At 42.9% G+C, this 18,611-nt stretch overlaps 1 protein-coding gene across 7 annotated transcripts in view; it reads left to right on the top strand.

The window, feature by feature from the left end:
* Nucleotides 1–18,044, top strand: part of LOC140385108 (zinc fingers and homeoboxes protein 1-like) — a 33,028-nt gene extending 14,984 nt beyond the window's left edge. For 2 of the 7 annotated variants that reach the window (XM_072466934.1, XM_072466935.1), the window contains exons 3-4: nt 3,524–6,367; nt 14,784–18,044. In XM_072466934.1, coding sequence (XP_072323035.1) covers nt 3,654–6,365 — 2,712 coding nt within the window. In that variant the 5' untranslated portion in view covers nt 3,524–3,653 and the 3' untranslated portion in view covers nt 6,366–6,367; nt 14,784–18,044. The other 5 variants (XR_011933286.1, XR_011933285.1, XM_072466937.1 and 2 more) reach the window with 5 other exon arrangements.
* Nucleotides 18,045–18,611: the final 567 nt, after the last annotated feature.

Genomic DNA, 18,611 nt, shown 5'->3' with positions numbered 1-18,611 from the left:
GAATTTTAAAGAATGTTTTTAAGCCCGTTTTCTGTTTTATGCCGTGATGGAATCTGTACTGCAATGTAAACATGTAAAATTCTATTTTAATTTAAGTTGTAACGGCACTGGGATCATCCGGCTTCATGCCCACCAGCATTCTCTTTTAAGGTGCGCACAATAGAGTGTCAATCTTAAAGGTGCAGTCCACCAAGCCAGCCACAAACTGCAGTTAGCAGGAAAGACCGCCTGTCCCCACGTGATATGCTGCACAGGTAAATTCCAATGTGGCAAACAGACGTATAGACCAGGAAAGTCCCAGTTCCAGTTTGGTTCTGTAACAAAAGTGAAATACTGTAGGTGATATAAATATGAAATAAAACCTGAAAGGGGAAATACTCAGCAGGCCTGGCAGCATCCGTGGAGAGAGAAACGTTTTGGGTCTGTGGAGGAAATGTCCCGTTGGAAAGCGATTCTAATAGGCTCTGATGAACTTGATGGCTGCGAGGTGGCAGAAATTGGTCTCCTGCAAATCAAGATGTACTATCTATTTAGAAAATTTTGTCTCTTCCCAAGACGGGGAGGATGGCCCTCTGCCTAACTTGCAGCAGCCAGATAATGGACTTCAAATTATTTTCCCCAAAGAAAAATCACGAGGATTGGGAAACTTTGCCAGCCAGTCAAATTAGGGCCCACAGTCTCTTGCGGGTCTGAGAGGGTCAGTGAAATGAAATAAAGAGCTTATTGTCACAAGTAGGCTTCAAATGAAGTTACTGTGAAAAGCCCCTAGTTGCCACATTCCGGCGCCTGTTCGGGGAGACTGATACAGTGGTTAATGGATCCCCAGCCAGATGGTAAAGGATGAAACTAGACAGAATTCCTTTTCAAGTTCTTTTATTTACAGAATGCAGTATTACGTATGTCTGCTGACTGTCTACTAACCTCCTGTTCTAGCAGTCTTGCTTTATCCTTTATTATATTTTTTTAGGTTGATATTTGGTCCACTCAGATGTTTTTTTTCCCTCTTTCACTCTTTTGCTCCTTGCCCGTTTCCCTCTGGGATGCTCACAGCTCCCGTCTCTTGTAGTTCTTACTGCCAGATCAGAGCCTGATACCTGCTCTTTGGCCACTTTCCCGGGCCGCCCTTTATCAGTGTTCTAAATACTTAATTTTTAAAAACACCCTTCTCTTGTGTATATTAACATTATGATTAACATACCATTCACAGTTAGCATGGTTATCAACTATCTGCACCTGCCCTATTACTGGTATATATTTGCTGGTACGTATTTTCTGCATTTTCCTGTTCTTCTCTGGGTGGCTGATATCATTTGAAAGATGGAATGGAGGTACCTGCAAATGGTCCCCCACACAGGAACTCACTCACTGACCGCCCTAGTTCTAAGGGAATCACATATTCTACTGAGCGGAACCACTTTACCAAATGACCCGTTTCCAAGAAGGTTCCTTTGGTAACTGGGGGATCTCTGGGTTGCACAGAAGCAAATCCTAGTCAGATGCTAGTGTTTCAGATCTTGCTTTGTTTCAGTTTTAATTGAATGCAATAGGGAGTGGGAAACCTAAACTAATTTATTGAGGAACAACATCTCGTCTTCCGGTTAGGCACGCTACAGCCTTCCGGTCTCAACATTGAATTCAACAGCTACCCCACCAAGACCCATTTGTTTTCATCCCATTTCATTTCAACTGTCTCTTACCATTTCTTTATTTCTTGTCTTTCTTAATATATATTTAACCCCCCCCCAAATCTTATCCACCTTTCCTTACCCCTTCTCCCCTTCGCTTCCCTTTTCCCCTCCCCCCACATCTACAGTTCGCCCTCTGATGTTAGGTTCTCTGCTGTTTGGCCTCTCGCACCTTTTGTGCTCTCTGGGGACTGCCATTAGCGCTCTTTCCCCTTGGTTTCTGTGGCTATTAGCACCCCGTTTCCCTGGGTTTCTGTGGCTATGGCTCATCCTTCATTCTCACTTGGCAATATAAATATTCCCCACATTCTCTGACTGTTAGCTTTGACAAAGAGTCATTGGACTCGAAACATTGGCTCTTTTCTCTCCCTACAGATGCTGCCAGACATGCTGAGATTTTCCAGCATTTTCTCTTTCGTTTCAGATTCTAGCATCCACAGTAATCTGCTTTTAAACAGATTTATTGACGCTTTTCTCAGCGCATTGGCTCAGGTTTCTCCATTCTTCCCTCAAAACCCAGACCTTGAATGTAGAGATTCGTCTTGTGATTGTTCATTGAGCTGCCTTGCGCAGCCTGTCCCCGCGTGCCTCAGCGACCAGCTGCCTTTGTAGGTGTACTGCAAGCGACTTGCAAAGAGATTCATGAAATGGGTGGCAATAGTTCCTGCCTTTAAAGTTTCAAGCGCGGCACAGTGGTTAGCATTGCTGCCTCACGCCGCTGAGGACCCGGGTTCAGATCCTGGCCCCGGATCACTGTCTGTGTGGAGTTTGCACGCTCTCCTCGTGTCTGCATGGGTCTCACCCCCACAACCCAAAGATGTGCAGGATAGGTGGATTGGCCACGCTAAATTGCCCTTTAATTGGAAAAAGATAATTGGGCACTCTAAAAAAAAAAAAAAAAAAAATTTTTAAGTTTCTGTTGGAGGGCATTTTGTGATACTGGACTATAATATAAATCATAGGTGGCCCTGTAACTACATTTGCGCTCCTATATTACTTTTGAATAGTTATGATGAGACAAAGGTACTCATTGGCTTAGATGCCTGTTAAGAGGAGGCAATTTGTAGAAATAGATAGTGTATACACAATCCTTGTTAATATCAGAAAGGACACAAAATGGCTGTTAACTATTTTAGCAATACTAAAGACACAAAATGGCTGAACAAGCCACTTTCCTTTAAAAATAAGTTACAAACTGTGTAAACTACCTCATGAGAACCTAGGGAGTATTTCAACAGCTGCTGATAACAGCTTCCCAGAACAAGAAATGCTATGTGTCCTTGATAAGATCAAGGAACCCAGTTGCAGACAGGACATCATTATGTTAGTTTTGAATGACTTCTGTATGAAGTTAGGGGCGGGTAAGACAACACCCACTTTAACCATATATGTGATAACTGGGATGCTAGGAAAATTGATTGACTGCATGTAATGAAGTGTGACGCGAATATAGTTGATTGATTGTATGTAAATGAGAATACAATTAATTCCGCCCCTTGAATCTGTTTATTAACCCGTGTGAGCCTTGGCTCAAGTGAGAAAAGGTGCTGTCAATAGGCTGCGGAGTCTCAGGCCTTTCCTCCCAGAATTCTAATATAATAAACTGCTTTTTTACTTAGGCCTTCGTGTGAATATTTTCACCTCTAACAGTTTCCCTCACTGTCTACATGACCATTGCTGTCATGGGTTCGCTATTGAGATTGGGAATCCAGCTTCTATCCCATTATTGCGCTGATTATCCAATGTAGTGTATCAAAATGATGGTCTCGGATTTTATTCCAGTTAAACTGTTTTTATTTGTAACCCTGAAGTAACATTTTCTTTATTTTTATCTGTAGGTGACTGCAATGTGATATAGGTACTGCCTGCGAGGAGGCCCATCGGGAAGATATCAAAGTGAAGGTGCATCAGCTTTCAGTGACATTGGTAGTTTCTGGGGGGGGGGAAATAACATTTTCACCACTGACCATGGCCAGCAAAAGAAAATCTAAAATTCCTTGCATGGTTCCTGCCAGTGAGACCCTTGACCAGGACCCAGAATTGGACATGATTACAGATGATCTTCCTCCAGATATTTCTGATGATAGCTTGACAGCGGACGGTGCAGTGTTCGATGATGAGAGTATTCCAGATAAGGAAGTGCAAGATACCCAAATGAAGAGACTAGAGGGAGGCTATGAATGTAAATATTGCACTTTTGAAACACAGGACTTGAATGAATTCACTTTACATGTTGACTCAAAGCACCCAAATGTTATTCTTAATCCATCCTACTTCTGTGTGGAATGTAATTTTACGACCAAAAGGTATGATACTCTTAACGACCACAATGCCAGATACCATTCGGGTGAAATAAATTTTAAGCTTAAAATGGTAAAACACAATAATCAAACTGTCTTTGAGCAGACTGTTGAAGAATCCAATAGCAATGGCATTTCTACAAATGAAGAACAGGCAGAAAGCACTGATAGTACTCCACCAGGAATTTCAATAAGCAAAACGTCAATCATGAAGATGATTAAAAATAAAAACGAGACCAAACGAATCTCTGTCTCTCCTAGTCTGGTGGATGAATTTATTGCTGATCAAGAAAACAATGACGAGGTGATGGGGACCAACTCGGTCTCAGGATCGACCAATACCAGTGGAATTTGCATGAACAAAGAAACAAATGGGGTGATACCTGATTTGGTAAATGTAAGTCAAGTGATATCCTCTCTCAATCCTAATTCATTTCCAAAAGTTATGATTCCTGTGAACAGCATTCCGGCTTACAACACTAATATGGATGTAAATACTCATCTAGTGAACTCGTTCAGCAGATTTCCTTATCCCACGCAGTCAGAAATTGTAACACTAAAGACACAGACAAAATATGCAGAGGAACAGATTAAAATCTGGTTCACGGCTCAACGCCTCAAACACGGCATCAGTTGGACCCCAGAAGAGGTGGAAGAGGCCAAGAACAAACTTTTCAATGGAACTGTACACAGTATACCACAGACGATTACAGTCATTCCCGCACAGATCTCAACATCTGCTAATGGGTTGCAGCAGATCCTTCAGCCTTGTCAGATAATTGGCCAGCCCGGTATTGTCTTGGCGCAGGTCGCCAGTACAAACGCAGTGGCTGGGAATTCCCCAATTACTGTCACCGTTGCAGGAGTTGCAACTCAGACGCAGCAGTGGCAAAAGCGCAGAGCACAGGATGGTGATGCAGGTCCCGAAGCAAAACGGGCAAGCGGTGCACAGCTTCCGCAACTTGTTGCACAAGGAAGCTCCCTCGTTGCCGCCTCAGCCACAGATCCATATGGTGTGCGCTTCAAGAAGACAAAAGAGCAACTGACTGAACTAAAAGCCAGCTTTAATAGAAATGCATTCCCCAGTGATGCGGAGATTGCTAGGATTATACAAGTGACGGGCCTCTCGAGGGGCGACATTAAGAAGTGGTTCAGTGACACCAGATACAACCACAGGAACTCGAGGTGTAATCAAAATGTCAATGTCCCAGAGGTCAGCAGCACTATTGTTTTAGATTCTGGTGATGAAACCATGTCCGAATCCCTTGTAATAAACCAACAGCGCAAACACGGATGGAATGCTTTCTCCGACTTTGCACCACAGAAGTTCAAAGAGAAATCTACGGAGCAGCTTCACCTCCTTGAAGAAAGTTTCCTTGCAAATCCGTTTCCGACTGATGATGAGATTAGCATGCTAAGGACTGATACAAAGCTCACCAGACGGGAGATTGACGTCTGGTTTTGTGAGAGAAGGAAAGCTAAATGTCCAGAAGATAAAAACGAGGAGAGTGGAAAAGCACCTGGTGGTGAGATCGACGTTAAATACAAAGACTCTGATGGGGTGCCCGCCAAATCAAATTATGGGCAAATCCATTCCACATCTTTGGTGAGTGGGTTAGCAATACCAAGAGTAATGGCTGCTGCAGCTAGTAGGCTGTATAAGAAAACTCCAGAGCAACTGCATCTCCTTAAAAGTGCGTTTGTCCGCACACAGTGGCCATCCCCAGAGGAATATGACCGACTAGCAGCAGACAGTGGTCTGGCCAGAACTGATATAGTAAGTTGGTTTGGAGATACCAGATATGCTTGGAAAAATGGTAACTTGAAATGGTACTATTACTACCAAAGCGGTAATGTAGACTGCCAAAATGGACAAACCCAAGTTTCCTCCAAAAAGAGTAAGGGCAGAGGCAGATCAAGAAGTAGACCACGAGGAAGAGGGAGGTCCAGAGGCATCGGAAGATCAAACAACTGGAGTGGAACGTCAGCCGGCAAACCAGGCCATGCTTCTGCAGGGAAAAGCCTACTTGAACAATACTACATGAAGCACAAATATTTAAATGAAGAGGACCTCGATGACCTTGTGGCAAGATCGTGTATGAGTTACGAGAGCATCAGGGAATGGTTTGTACAGAGGCAAACAGAAGGTGGTGCCTCTGAGAGCAATAATTCAGATGGACAGTACCCTGGTGACGATGAGAAGAATGAACCACTGGAAGAAGATGAAGATTGGCTGGGGGAAGAAAATGCGAGCCAGGAGGATGAAGATAATGCCTCTGATGCAAGTGGTAGCAGTGATGTATGGAAGCCCCCTTCACAAAAAAGCAGTGAAGTTATGGAACCAGATGGTGAATTTTCTGCAGAGAATTCCAACGTATAACTGTGAGTTATTGAAGTAAACTTTTCGGTTCAGTTGTAATAGATCCAGAAATTAGAAATTATGCTTCAGTATAATGCTGAAAAGTAACAAGTGTATAGAATGTCGTTCATTGGTGCTGACCAATTGGCTAAGTAAGTAATGACATTGCTTTATTCATTCTAATGCTCTATCCCATCAAAATATTAATTCAAGACAGTTATACATATCCAATATTGAGACTTCTTTACATTTTTCTCATTCATGGGATATGGCCAGCATTTTCTTGAACTGAGTAGCTTGCGAGGCCATTTCAGAGGGCAGTTAAAAGTCAACAACATTGCTGTGGATCTGGAGTCACATGTAGGCCAGACCAGATGTAAGGATAGCAGATTTCCTTCCCTAAAGGACATTAGTGAACTAGATGGATTCTTACAACAATCAACAATGGTTTCATGGTCATCATTAATTCCAGATTTTTATTGGATTCAAATTTCCCCATCTGCCATAGTGGGATTCGAACCCCAGGTCCCCAATGCATTACCCTGAGTCTCTGGATTACTAGTCCAATGACAGTGCCACTACACCAGCAGCTCCCCTGTTTAGTCAATATGGTATTTAAATAAGTCGCTTGATGGCATCCCCTGATATATACTAATTGCATCTGGATTTTGTTGATTGTAGAGGAATTTGCACGGGTATGACAGTGGTTAGCACTGTTGCTTCACAGCACCAGGGTCCCAGGTTCGATTCCCGGCTTGGGTCACTCTCTGTGCGGAGTCTGCACGTTCTCCCCGTGTCTGCGTGGGTTTCCTCTGGGTACTCCGGTTTCCTCCCACAAGTCCCGAAAGACGTGCTGAATTTTCCCTCTGTGTACCTGAACATGCGCCAGAATGTGGCGACGAGGGGATTTTCACAGTAACTTCATTGCAGTATTAATGTAAGCCTACTTGTGACAATAAAGATTATTATTATTATCACTAGGATGCCTGCATATTATTTGCATTAGTTTAAGACAGCACTAAAAATCTAATTTCCAACAGTTGGTAAGTACCTGTGTGCACAAGTATAAGTTGCAATCTAAAGCTCTTTCTAAGCCACTTTCATGGCATATTTGTCAGCAGTGGTCAGACTGCGCCTTTCCAAAATTTTCACTTGGGAAGCTTAACAGTTTTCAGGATTTTTTTAAATTCCCAGTTTGAACTCCCAGGTACCAGAAAGGATTGAACACTTTCTATTTTCTGAGCAATGGAGAGTTTATGCAATTAATTATGGCATGGTATATTTCTGTTGATACTGGTATCCCTCACTAGGAGGGAGATTGATGTCTGGTTCTGTGAAAGTAGGAACGCTTAAATGCCCAAATGATAAAAACGAGGAGAGTGGAAAAGCAATCGGTGGTGGGGTCGGCGTTAAATACAAAGACTGTGATGGGGTACCCGCCAAATCAAATTTTGGACACATTCATACCACATCTTTGGCGAGTGGGTTAGCAATACAACCGTTTGATTTTGTGACAGTAGGAGTATGTATTTAAAATTTTGATTTTGTACTAAAGCAGTACTAGGACAAATGGGGAATTTGTATCAATTCTAATCATAAATATACTTGCATTTTTTTTTTTTAAACTTTAAATTGTGGTTACTGTTCAGCTCAACACACACAGGAGACTGGATGGAATCATGGGTGCAATCCAGTGGCCGCGTTGCACTCGAGCGAGAGCACAACGCGGCCGGTAAAGCCTCCCGCACTTCGCGAGATACACCCAAGCCATTGGAGGCCCTGGGTGGTCAGGGATAGTGCAGGGTGGTCTCCTGGCCCTCCCTCTGGAACATGGGCATCTTGGCACTGCCCAGCTAGCACTGCCAAGGTGCCTGGGTGGCACTACCTGTCGTGTTAGGTGTTCTGGTGTACAAACGATCCAACATGGCTGGAGATGGCGTAACTCAATTTTATTTACTACTTACCCAAGTTAGCAGTGTGCTGTTATAGTTATGTGCATTACCAGCTAATCTGTGGACCCTGTCCTATCACTATCTGGGTGAGACACTCAGCACATGGTGAATGTCTGAGTGGCAGGCTCTGAGCTCGGTGCTCTGAGCTGGCTGCTGCTGGAATGAGCGGGAACTGTAGTGTCCCCTGTTTTTATAGTGCGTGTGCTCTCACTGGTGATTGGCTGCGATGTTTGTGTGTTGGTTGGTCCTACTGCATGTCCATCAGTGTGTGTGTGATTGCACCATGATATGCTGATCTAAATATCATGACATCCCCCCTTTTCGCAAAGAATATGTGCCTACATGATAAATAAAGAAGTGTGGTGAGTGCATCTAATCATGCGTGTTCAATATTTACAACAATATGTACATGTGGCTATACTATATACACAGGAAGGTGCCAGGTTAGAAACTAACTATGTTACACCAAGTACAAAACCAATGTCATTAACAAACAATAACAAAATCTTAAACAGTATGGCAAAAAGTCAAAAACAGTATGTCAGAACAAGGAAAAGGTTCATTAATTAAGTCTCTCAGGTGGGCTGACCGGGTTGACCGCATCAAGGGTGGGTCAGGAACGGCTGGGCTGAGGAACAGGCCGGGTGACGGTCGAGTGAGGAGTTGCAGGGTGTCCGGAAGGTCAACAAAGTCCATTGCAGGGTCAACAGGAGGGCGTGGCACCGGTGCAGGATCACGTAGCGAGCGCGGAACCAGACGAAGGGCGCGCCGATTGCGGCGGTGAATAGAGCAATGAGGCAGACAAACCAGAAACGAGCGGGGAGCTATCTGTCGGAGAATCTCAGCGGTTGTCGACCAGCCGCCCTCCGGAAGGTGTATGCGGACATTATCTCCAGGCGCCAGAGCAGGAAGATCAGTCGCCCGAGCATCATGTGTCGCCTTTTGTTGCTCACACTGTTGCTGCATCCACCGAAGTACCGGAGCATGGTCGAGGTCTAGGGCGTGAATGGATGGCACAGTGGTCCTGAGGGTGCGATCCATAAGCAGCTGGGCCGGTGATAGGCCCGTGGACAGTGGGGCTGAGCGATAGGCCAGCAAGGCGAGGCAGAAGTCAGATCCTGCATCAGCAGCCTTGCAGCTGAGCCTTTTAACGATATGGACGCCCTTTTCTGCTTTGCCATTCGACTGAGGATGCAGAGGACTGGACGTCACGTGTGTGAAGTTGTATGAGCTGGCGAAGGAAGACCATTCCTGATTAGCAAAGCAGGGGCCACTGTCTGACATCACGGTGAGCTGTGCTCTCACTGGTGATTGGCTGCGATGTGTGTGTGTTGGGTGGTCCTACTGCATGTCCATCAGTGTGTGTGTGATTGCACCATGATATGCTGATCTAAATATCATGACACTACCAAGCTGGCAGGAGCATTGCCTGGGTGCCAGGATGGTAGTGCAAGGGAGCCCAAGCCAGAATCAGAGCCCTGGGGGGGGCGGGGGGAGGGAGACCCTGTAGCAGGGTGTCTTTGCTTCGGGCGGAGGGGGGGGGGGTGGTAGTGCCCATGTGGATGGGGGACACACTTAGAGATCGGGGCACCCTTTCAAAATGGCAGCCCGATCTTTTGAGTTCAGCTCCCCAGTGCTGTAAATATTCTGTGTGGGCTAAACCGGTGAGAATTTCCCTAAAGTGACTAAGTGTCATTGGATAGCAATGGGGAAATCCCCTGAAAAACCCACCACAAATTCACTTTGAAATTCTTTCATTGAATTCCCCCCCCAATGTCTTTTGTATTTCGTTGAATGGATGAGGAAATTCTTCCAATGCAGATATATTTTACTGACTAAGATTGAACAGAGATTCTAAATTTGGTTGTTAGCCAGATACTTATTTAAGTATAAATATGTCTGGCAGCTATATCTAATATTTTATGATCCATTTTCTATTTCCCTTGTTTGTGTTGGAATCTCAGTGCATACCAGGGTTTATTCAAGGAATGTAATTCCTAATTCACCATCGTTTCTGAGACTCTAATGACATAGATGGAGACTCGACTCTTGGGGAATCACAATGTATAAATTTATGCTGGAGAGGCAGATCCATGTACAGTCTGGGTAGAGTTAGGGATACATCAGGTCTTTATATCAAAGTAGTGGATGTGGGAATTAAAAGTTTAAAAGAAGTCTGATTGCTGTATTTGCTTTTGCTGCTGCTTAAGTGAGGATGTTGGCTTTTTGCTCCATCATTGAGCATACTACATTCCCAGATATTGGATGGGTCACTGAGAACGACAGCTTGCCCACAGAGATGGTCATTGATGCTAAGCACCATGGAGGCATCCAAGTGAAATCCAAAAATGTAACCAATATACATCGATAGCACCCATTCATTACCTGTTTGCACACTTGTCAACCTTATAGGTGGTTTATTCACATGTTTCTGTTGAATGTGTGTTTACCGCTAATAATGAAAACTGCCCTGGCTTCTCTGTCCTGTAAAGAAGACATTTATTCGACAGCAGCATTCAAGACATGACTCCTATTTCATTACCAGCCAGAGCAATAGAACTGAACTGAAAGATTGTCAAACTTTTCCATCCATCTATTTATGCGACACAGCACAGAAGGAGGCAGTTCAGCTCATCGTACCTTCTCTTTTTGGTCAAACCCTTCCCCTCAATAGACTGCAGATCAATGGCCCATCCATTGCAGCACTGCCTTTTCTCAGTCGTTTGTTTTTGAGGGATTGTACATGCCATATCCACTCTCCAGCAGTTGTTTTTCCATTGCCTCCACCTAGATGTCTCTGGAGTACCCCAGTATCCATCTTTGACTGTCTCTTTCTAGATTGCTTGCTGCCTCCAAGAGACTAAATTGTTCTCATGCGTCTGCTTTCTGGGAACAAATTGGGGATGTTGTGGTGGACCAATTTCGGCCACAATGCCCCCTGACAAATCCGTGCCTGCATTTCAGTCCGTCTCTAAAACAAGTTATTGTGTCCCTTCAGTATGTTAATGAAGGGCTTAATCCCATTGAAAGATTTCTCCTGGAAACTCATTAGCACTAGGCAGTGTAGACACCCTGTCTCCATGGAGGTTTTTGATTCTATGGAGACCTCATTAGGGCCTCAACCAAAAAAATAGAAAGAGATTCCGGACCCCCAATCCAATATCCGGAAGGCCCTAGAAACTAACCCCCATCAGGCATTATTCTCCGCGGCGTGTCGATCCTCCTGCTGTTTGGGTCCGAGATTAATGGCGGAAGCTGGACTGGTCCGCCCCCTCATCCCTTTCCCCAATCTGACTGGGTCCAGCTTAACGGAGAAATTAGCCCGGCTTTATTAGGCACCCCCCTCTCTTTCACTGCCCCTGCGCTCCATTGGGCTAGGAAAACAGCAGATCACAGATACACCTTTGTTGTGACAGACTCTAGCTGTCACTGCAATTTTCTCAGCCAACTTTCAAAATTCAACCATTGCAAACATATGTAAAAGATACAATTAAACAGCACTTTGGCTCCCAGCTGGAACAATAGATCCAATGCACAAACTATGAAACTGATCAAAAAGTATCCAGTTTTGATCCCAGTTCAGCTGTTGAGTTAGGCGATCTTGGACAATTGCGGTAAAATAGCTAGTTATTGGTGTAGATTATGGAAGGGCATGGTCAGCCTGAATTTCACTTGAGAAAATCTTTATGTCTGGCTTTTAGATGAGAACACACAACCCATATTTGACAGCCTCAAATGTTGCAAAGAAATAGCTGACGCAAGTTGTGAATTTTGGAAAAGGCTGGTTTGGAGTACCTGGATCCTTTTAAAATGGAGAGGTTGGGCGGCACGGCAGCGCAGTGGTTTGCACTGCTGCCTCACGGCGCTGAGGACCTGGGTTCGATCCCGGCCCCGGCTCACTGTCCAGTGTGGAGTTTGCACATTCTCCCCGTGTCTGCATGGGTCTCACTCCTATAAAGATTGTCCATGCTCAATTGCCCCTTAATTGGGAAAAAGAAAAGAATTGGTTGCTCTAAATTAAAAAGATAAATAAAATGGGTGGTTGGATTTGTTGTCATTTCTGCAGCATGTTGGAACAAACCAAATATTAGCATTCGTATGACTGGTTCTAAAGGTTGGTGGTTTTTGTATGAGATTGCTGATATTTTGTATTGTACAAGTACATTTTATTTGAATTTTCTTGCTGAATATGTGTAGTTCGGTAGTAGGAAGTCCTAATTTAATCCATTAGGGTTAAAAGATGTTTTTTGGTAGGAAATATTTTTTGATATAACTTGGTGTGCAAACTACTTCTGATTTCAGCTCTAAACACAACTTTTAGACACATTGGAATAGGTGTGGGGGGGGACATTCAGCCCCTCAAGACTGTTCTGACATTTAGTAATACCCTTGCTGATCCTTGGCCCAACTCCATATACCTGCTTTCCCCATATTCCTTGTTACCTTTGGCTAACAAAAATCTATGGATCTCAGATTTCAAATTAAGAATTAATTGTGCATCAATGGCCATTTGCCAATGAGCATTCCGAACTTTTACCTCCCTTTTTGTGTGGAAATGTTTTCTAATTTCACTTCCCAAAGGCCACGCTCCAGATTCTTTGCCATGGCTCCTAGTCCTAGACGCCCCAAACAGCAGAAATAGTTTGTTTCAACATCAAACTTTCAATGAGCCAAATTCCAAGGGAACCACTTTGATATTCAGGTTGAGCAGATCTTCATCATAGCCACGGGAGGCCTGATTTACCACATAAATGTGTCTGTGTAACCTGATATGCCTACAAAGGTGGCCAATTCCAAATGCCACATATTGGGCCCTGGCTGCATTGCATTAAACTTGGTAGTGTGTGTGTGTGAAAAGAGTTTTTTTTTTAAAACTCTTCATTCCGCTTGTTTAGTAGAAATGTTTGTTGTGTTCTAATGAGATTTAGCTACACATCACAGATTATAAACTCATCACATTTCCAGCACCGCAATGAGGACACATCCCGTGTGGCACCACCTGTTGGCCTTGAGAAAGGGGGTTTGGCCTTGAAAAAGGCTGTGATGTAGCACCAGAGGAGGTCCGTGATCTTTTTCTGCTTCGCATGCTGCTTAGAGGTGTGCGGGAGGGATCCAGTTCGCCATATTGTCAATGCAGTGAAATGTGTTTTCCGTGGTTTTGGGCTGCAGTGTGAAGTCTTGGAGCATCTCTAAGGCCCTCGTGGCGTCAGCCTGGCAAACAGTTAGGCGAGCAGGTGGCCTTTCAGCGGCATCTTCAGGGTCGTCGGCTGGAGATGGGCATGTTCTCAGCTCACGTTGCCTCGAACCACGTTAGCAGAGCTTCTTCAACATCATACAGTTTTCTCAACTGTTCAATGATGTTCTCTCCTTGGTTTTCAGAAACGTGGACAAACTTGGTGCAATCGGCCACTCTTTTTCAGCACGGTCACATGACCCCGCGCAGAAGGGGATGGTTTGCCTTCACCGTGGAAGCACCTCATTTGTGAAGAATTTCTGCATTATTTTTCTTGCCGGTGCTGAACAAGAGTTCAACTAACCCAGATCGACCTCTGCAGAACTTCGGCCAATCACGGGAATTGTCATATGGCTTTTGCTGTTCTGGATGTTTATTTATTTTTATTATAATTTAAAGTACCTAATTCTTTTTTTTCCAATTAAGGGGCAATTTAGCATGGCTAATCCACCTACCCTGCACATCTTTTGGGTTGTGGGGGCGAAACCCACGCAGACACTGGGAGAACGTGCAAACTCCACACAGACAGTGACCCGGGGCCGGGATCTAACCCGGGTCCTCGGCACTGTGAGGCAGTAGTGCTAACCACTGCATCACCGCGCCGCACTTGTTTTTCTGCTTGTCAAGCTCGACACATGCAAAATCTTGTCATCCAAGTTTGACTGACTGAGATTTCACTGTATCTACCCGACCCGTTCCCCTTAATAGTTTGATCAAATCACCCAACCTTCTAAATTCCAGGGAAGAGAACCATACTGTGTCATCTCCCTTTGCAACTTAATTCTTGCAATCCAGGTATAATCCTAGGTAATATATGCTGCACTCCCTCCCCTTTAAAGGGTGTGATGCCCATAAGTACAGTACACCAGGTATGGTTAGAGAGAGGATGTGTCTATGGGAGGAAACATGTCTGCAGTTTAATGTAAGAGCGCAGTTTACACATCGTATAAATCTGTTTTTGTTGTCAGTGTTTTGAATGGAAACAACAGATCTTGTATTGAATTCTCTGTTTGAAGTATAGATAATCACCAGACTTCACCTGGTACTGGTAACTAAGGTTTCCAGAGATAGTTGCTTTCTCTTCTAGTTAGTCAAATTGCATAAATTCTGGTTTTTAGTGGCAAGCGATAGAAGATGAAAATTATTGGTGAAAATACCTGTCATGGTAATTGATCCTTTTAAGTTCATGGTTTTGGATATAATGAAAACAAAACTCATCAGCTGCTTTTAAGAAACATTTTTTTTTTTTACTAGTGAGACCCACCACCTGATTGGGTGGTGTCAACTTTCAACATTTTCCATCTTCCTGGTGTGGTACCTCTCAGGATTTGACGTTCCCGTCCGGCCAATATCACTGTAATAAAACAAAAGCGAGATACTGTGGATGCTGGAGACCTGAAATAAAAACAGAAAATGCTGGATTACCTCAGCAGCCCTGGCAGCTTCTATGGAGAGAGAGAGAGACACACAGAGTTAACGTTTCGAGTCCAATGTGACGCTCCTTCGAAACAGTGTTCCTGTGCTGGGTCCAGTATCGTTCTTGCCTCTCATTTGATCAGCAATCCTAAGGAATACCTCGGCTCCAGTAAGATGTGCGATTATATACGTTATCAGTAGTGGACCCGATTTAATTGCACTGCGGAAACAATTTGACCCTGTTTCCTGAATGGTATTCCATAGGGTTACTGTTGGTCGCAAAGGGAAATGACACTGTTATACCCCAGCAACAGCATAGGCAGACAGGTTAACCAGCAACAGAGACAACTGGGTGGGCTGGATGAAAAAGGGAGGACAATGGACATGGAAGGAGAATACTTTTTGGCAGCAAGGCAGAACAATCTGTCCAACTGAATCTCATTGTTTTTAATAACTGCAAATTTGAACATTAATTTAGGAAATGTAAGTCGTTGTGGGAAAAAAATGTGTTAATCTATAATCGTGCAACAGAACTGGAAGGAATTCCTGTAGTCCACTTTTACTGTTCATTCCTGTTATTTATAATAGGTGTACAAAGCAGTGTTGATAAACGTCCTTTTATAAAATCCTAATAAACTACTGCATTTTCTTCCCCCTAGGATCTGGGAATATGTGGAAGTCGCCATTGGGCACTTGAATCACAAGAATTCAAACAGAGAATCCTCCACTGTGGTTACCCTCCCAGAGCTGCAAAATTATTCCCGTAAAGAAATATCCATGCACCACATTTTATTTCCCGATAAATCAAAGTTTTCTTTTTTAATTTTCCATCAGTGCCAAAGTTTTAATACAGGAGTAGAAAGGATTTTTGTACATAGGTGATTGTTTTGGAAAAGCTTTGTACAGTTTGGGACTTTACTATGTTTTTAGTGAGATGTGTTTGAGGCTTTTTTAAAGATTTATCAATCACCTGTAATTTTTTCATGTAGGCTGTTACATTATCCACGTACGTTTGGCTCAAGTGTCACTTCGTGATCTGCCTTCCTGGGATACAGGCAGTTACAATAAACTTTGAGCAACCAAATGATATTTCAGCATTAGTTTAAAAACAAACATCTACCCGTATAGAAGTTCAAACTGATATATTTGTGACTTAATTACGCGTGGTACTTTTTGTATTTGCTTTTTGAAAATTTATCTGTTCAATTTTATGCGTTAATCTTTAGCAGTTGCTCAGACTTTCACTATCGTAGATGTAGATCATGTCAGCAAATTGTTGCTCCCCAGATATTTTCTTCAGAAGCCATATGCCCAGTCGGTAGTATTTTTCAGTATCTTTTGCAAAAGTGATTTTTGTATACTGAAATTAGGAAATTGCTGCTTCTCTATATACAGTTTTACATTTATATAATATATATATAGTATTTAAATATTGTAAGCATTGAGTAAGGGGTTGCAAGCTGTAGTTTGAATAAATCAATGTCCGGTTCTAATATTTCTGGCTATTTATTGTGAGTACAGTGAGGAGAAGCATCCAAGTTGATTGGTCATGCCTTTTTAAAAAAAATACATAGCTAGCAATTCACCACCATAGGTATTTGTATTTAGTTTGTCTTGCTTAGAAACAGATGACCATTTGTGCTCTATCCATTTCAAGAACGTTAGGATTATTTTCCGAAAGTAGAAAGGATACCTGATGAACCAGTTAACACGTGTACCCAGTTTTAGACGGATGCTTTCTATTTCTGTAGAAAACATTGATCCCTTTACGAATTTGAATCATGATTATAGTACTAGCTGGTCCTGGTAAATGTACATTTTTATAATGGAAAAAAAAAAATTTGCCTGTTTATTATATCATTATTAGTTTGAACTTTGGTTGTTCAACCACTAATGACACAAAGGCAAGTCACCAGAAAGTAGTTTGGACCTGCACAGGTAACTTTCGAAAGCTTTAAATTTTCCTTCACTATTCTAATGCCAGCCAAGAACCCTGGCAAAATGTTACTTCTCTAAAATTCATAAAATGGACATAAACATTGGTCTTCATCTTTTTCCAGGTTAAAATACTTGAACAGTATTTTAGTTTCTTAATTTAGCAAGGATTTGTTGCCACATAACACTAGTACAGATTGTGCAGCTGTTTTCTCAAACACTTTTCTGGAAAATGTGCTCTTTCTGGCTCACCAGCGCAACAGTTTTTAGTTTGTGCAGAGAACTAGTTGCCTAAACCACAAAGGCCTAGTATCCTGTATTTTTAAGGACGTTAACAAAGTGTCACTGCAGTCATGAACAGTGAAATGTCAACATGACCAAGCATTTTTAGATGGAAGCTATGATGGTACATTCCCTTCTTAGCTGCTCCCCCATACGACCGACACAGGAAATACAATTGAAAGTTTTTAAATGTCAGGACTATGTTTGAATGAACATTTAGGAAGCCTTAATTCACCACATATTGTTTTTGTTTTTTTTCAGGAAGCTTGAGTAGTATTTAACCAAAGCTTTTTTTTAAGCTGGTGATGTAGGTGCATTTAGCTTTGATACTGGCCACAGCCCATGTACACCTTTTTCACCAGTGAGAATTGGCTGGCCTCTCTACCGATTCACCTTTCTGCCGACGTCCAATAAATCACTTGATTTAAAACTTGAGTAAGTTTTAAATAAAAATTCCTCCATGATCTCAATTGACCTTTTTCGTTTTAGGTTTGCACTGCTATCTTTTTTTTTGTCCAGCTACCATCTCTGTACGGTTCTGTGAACAACCATAATGTCAAAGATAAATAATAAAGATTAGGAACAGATTCTTAAAAATATCTGTGAATATTCAACGTAATCAGCCAGCATTCCTGTCCTTGATGGCTGACGAGGAAACCTAAACGTGCTGTTGAAGGGGTCAGTGGAGATTTTATGTAGACTTTGTTGTATTTTTCTCTGTTATTCCTGCAGATAATGTTTTTAAATTGACATGTTTAGCAGTCTGCCGCAGTTCTGTCTTGACGTTTTGTTTTTATATAGATTTGACAACTTATTTTCCATTGACTACAATGATTGTAATATGTGAACATATGCATTTCAAAATAAACCTTCATTCTGTGACTTGTAGTGTTGATGGGTTTAATTTTGATTTAACTTTCTGTTCTACTGCAACAAACATTAAAAACTGAAGAGCAAGGTTGAGTTGGCATTCTCTGTTCATTGTCTTGAGCATTGCTAATCAAAAAGGCAACACCAGAAGGTAGGCCCCAAGAATGACCTCTGCCAGCATGGTGATTGAACCCACGCTGTTGGCAATTATTCCACTCTAGCTAACTGAGCTCACCAACTTTTTAAACCCAAATTCTTCCCATATGCCAATGAATCATGGTTTCTTTCCTAAGGCAGACTAAATGGGAACTGTTTGAACTCAACATGTACCTTTATCCATAGCTGGTTAAGTAGGCCCATTATTGGCAGCATGGTGGCCCAGTGGTTAACACTGCTGCCTCAAGGCGCTGAGGACCCGGGTTCGATCCTGGCCCTGGGTCACTGTCTGTGTGAGTTTGCACATTCTCCCTGTGTCTGCGTGGGTCTCACCCCCACAACCCAAAGATGTGCAGGATTGGCCACGCTAAATTGACCCTTGAAAAAAAAAAATTGGATTTTTAAAAGCACGCCTGTATCCCT

The sequence above is a fragment of the Scyliorhinus torazame genome, chromosome 11, assembly GCF_047496885.1.
Source record: "Scyliorhinus torazame isolate Kashiwa2021f chromosome 11, sScyTor2.1, whole genome shotgun sequence".
In the NCBI taxonomy this organism is placed as follows: Eukaryota; Metazoa; Chordata; class Chondrichthyes; order Carcharhiniformes; family Scyliorhinidae; genus Scyliorhinus; species Scyliorhinus torazame.
The sequence above is the reverse complement of the archived record's forward strand: the minus strand, read 5'-3'. Positions and strand labels throughout refer to the sequence as shown.